At 36.6% G+C, this 3,228-nt stretch overlaps 1 protein-coding gene across 1 annotated transcript; it reads left to right on the plus strand.

The window, feature by feature from the left end:
- The first annotated feature begins 1,172 nt into the window (after positions 1-1,172).
- On the plus strand, positions 1,173-2,704 carry foxq2 (forkhead box Q2). The gene is made up of 2 exons (XM_077225757.1): positions 1,173-1,643; positions 2,348-2,704. The coding sequence occupies exons 1-2, from the start codon at positions 1,248-1,250 to the stop codon at positions 2,702-2,704; spliced, it is 753 nt and encodes a 250-aa protein (XP_077081872.1). The 5' UTR covers positions 1,173-1,247.
- Positions 2,705-3,228: the final 524 nt, after the last annotated feature.

Raw genomic sequence — 3,228 nt, forward strand, 5'->3', positions numbered from 1 at the left:
CTAGTCAACGTTGAATTTACTGTCGAATTTGAACCACTGAATTTGTGGAAGTGAATTTGCAAAGCGAAATAAAATGGACCGAAAACCGCCGGTTGAATATTATAGGTTGTATTTTTAATCAGTTTGAATATTTTGGAAGTGAAATATGAATGGTGAATATGGATTTTTGAAATTTTACTAATGAAAATGTGTTTGAAATGTTTTGAATTTAAACATTCGCAGCTTAAATATTCAACCATGCTAAATTTTAGCCCATAAAAATGCAAGCAGGGTTAATGCAATGCATTTTTTTTTCAAGTAGTACAGTTCAACAGGCTTTTTGTTTCAAAAACATTTGGCATTATTTTACTTCCATATAAGTCACTTTGGATAAAAGTGTCTACCTAAAGCATAAATGTGAAATTTTATTGGAAATGCTCTCTTAAAACGAAACTTTAATGTTTGGAATTAAATTAAAAAGGTTGCATCAAATGCATCACAGCAACTGCATATACTGTATATTAGGCTATTTCAACTGTTAACTGTTAGTTGATCATAACAACAAAAAATCATAAATATAGATACTGTATTACAATTTTCAACATTCATATTGACATTAGTGCATGAAAGCGTATTTTTAAAACTGTATTTAAAAAATAATAATCTTAAGTTACAGTAATCAAAAATACAGAATGCTTTTGTTTTGGTTCTAAAGACTTGACCCAAACAGGATAAACACACCCAGAGGTCATGTTGCACCACTGCAGCCAGCACCCGAGACAATTTGTGTACATTAATCTGTGTAATCTCTCGTAATTACAAAGATTTGCTTGGGTTAATAAAAAATAATCCCCCTCAATTAGACCCCCTGCCTCTAACTCTCTTGTACTCCACTTTACTTCTAATTACGCGGTTAAATATGCAGAGCATTTAAATGAAGTGGCGTTAACTCTCTGGTCATTGTGAGAATAGTCTATCTAGACGGAGGCTTTCTAGGAAGATTCATAAGTGGTGTTGTTGTTCGGCCTGAACAGGTGGCTAAGCGAACAAACACACAACTTAACGAACGTATTTACATGTTTACTCGGTTTACGCATGCCTCGGAGACTGACGTCACATCTGTTACCGAATTAATTGTTTGTTGGACTAATCTTTAACTGCGCTTCTTGAAGAGACAGAACGCACAAAGTCGAACCAGGACAAAATGTTAGTGGGTTCCAAAAATTTAATTTTCAACCACTAAGCGACAGAGATCCAACAATACAGAAATGGAGGACAACACAATCCGCAGCAATCGAGAACAACTGGGACTTCAGTTCACCATTGACTACCTATTGTACAATAAGGGACGCAACACTGAGAGAGCAGAACCAGAGCACAATGTCCCTCCATCTGAATGTCTTCAAACCACAGTCGACGAAACCAAAGAAAAAACTCTCTCAGAACAGGATAGCGCAAAATCGGAGGACCAGGAAAACGAAGATAACGAATGTGAAGAGGAACATGAGAAGGCGAGTGAGAGGAGTGAAGGAACGGATGAGAAGCCAGCGCAGTCTTACATTGCCCTCATTTCTATGGCCATTTTGGATTCAGGAGAAAAGAAACTCCTGCTGTGTGATATTTACCAGTGGATCATGGATCACTATCCTTACTTCAAAAGCAAGGTATTGTACCTTTGAAAGCAACCCTCAAAGAGTTTGTCTGCAAATGTTAGGCAATTTTGCTACAAATCTCTTGAAAATTCAAAAGTATATGATCAATAAGTTACGACATTTGTTTTTACATTGCTTTAACTCATTAATAATAAGTTATGTAATTTTCAACTTTTTTATGTTATACAAGATTCGACTCATTTTTAAGTCTGCAGTACACTGCGGTACTTCACATTTGTAATCATTAACAAACAATTTTTCTAAGGAAGTCTACAAACCGTAATCCTGTTGTTTAGAAACTGCATTTGGCAAAGCACTTCTTTAAAAGACCTACTACACAAAGACAAGGAAACACAAACAACCACAGGAAAATATTATGAACTGGGATCTGATTTGACTATCTAACAAAGTCATTAAATCTTTTTCTGTTAAACCAAGTTTGAATCCCATGAACTGACAAAAACTTACATTCAGATTTTTATCGTTAAAACCAAAAGATTCGACTTCAAGCGAATTCTCACGACACAATTTTGGTCAGATTTGCATGATATTGTACTCATGACGGGTAATTCTTAAATGATACTATCCCTCCGCAATTTCTTGATAATAATTTATACACTGACCATTTTGTTCATAGACCTTTCATACTCAGAGATCCCAGGATCATCTTTGACTTTCATATTAGCCATAATTCCCATTCTCTACTCTTTAAACAGGACAAGAACTGGAGAAACAGCGTCAGACACAATCTTTCTTTAAATGACTGCTTCATCAAAGCCGGCCGCAGTGACAACGGCAAGGGCCATTTCTGGGCTATTCATCCGGCCAACTTTCAAGACTTCTCTAATGGGGACTACCACCGGCGTCGAGCCCGGAGAAGGATCCGCCGTGTAACGGGGCAGCTGCCCTTCATTCTACCTGCGCATTACCAAACCCTCGGGCGCCTGAAACGGACACCGTGTTGGTGTTGTCCACCATCCCATCCGTTAATGATGAGCTTCTCGCCCAGAGTCTACTGGAGCTGGGCTGCACTTCAGACACATCGCACACCATCCCTTCATGGATTGATATAACCGGATCTACCCTGAAATTATGTCTGCATGTAACAGTGTTGGAAATTAAATTGTACAAATTTTACATATCCATCTTGTATATGTGCACATTTATTTGTAAAATGAAAAACAAATAAAGTTAGATCAAAAGTATCGCATTTTCTTATTCATTGCATCCTCTTAAAGGAGTCTGTGCAAGTGGAACTCAATCGCCAGCATTTGTGGCATAATGTTGATTACAACAACAAAAAAAGGATTTCAACATCTCTTGCAAAATCCAAGCTTACATTGAGGCACTTACAATAGAAGTAAATTAGGCCAATGTTTAAAATAGAAATGTGAATCTTATCATTTTATAAAAGCACTTGTTCTGTTAAAACGGTGTATTATTTGAGTTGTAAACCTGTTGAAAATCAACATTTTTACAGTTGTTTTAGGGTTTATGGCATTGTGAAGAAAATTTTGAAATAACCTTATACAGAAAGGGTAGGAGATTTTCTTCACACCAAAAACATGTTAAAGCTCATTGTTTACATCTTGTAGCT

Source organism: Siphateles boraxobius, unplaced genomic scaffold, assembly GCF_051911475.1.
Source record: "Siphateles boraxobius isolate OS27281-9 unplaced genomic scaffold, OSU_SipBor_1 13, whole genome shotgun sequence".
Taxonomy (NCBI): domain Eukaryota; kingdom Metazoa; phylum Chordata; class Actinopteri; order Cypriniformes; family Leuciscidae; genus Siphateles; species Siphateles boraxobius.

Coding starts and splice junctions, on each gene's coding strand:
- foxq2 (XM_077225757.1), top strand. CDS start 1,248: ATGGAGGACAACACAATCCGCAGCAATCGAGAACAACTGGGACTTCAG. Junction 1,644..2,347: donor ATCCTTACTTCAAAAGCAAG/GTATTGTACCTT, acceptor CTCTTTAAACAG/GACAAGAACTGGAGAAACAG.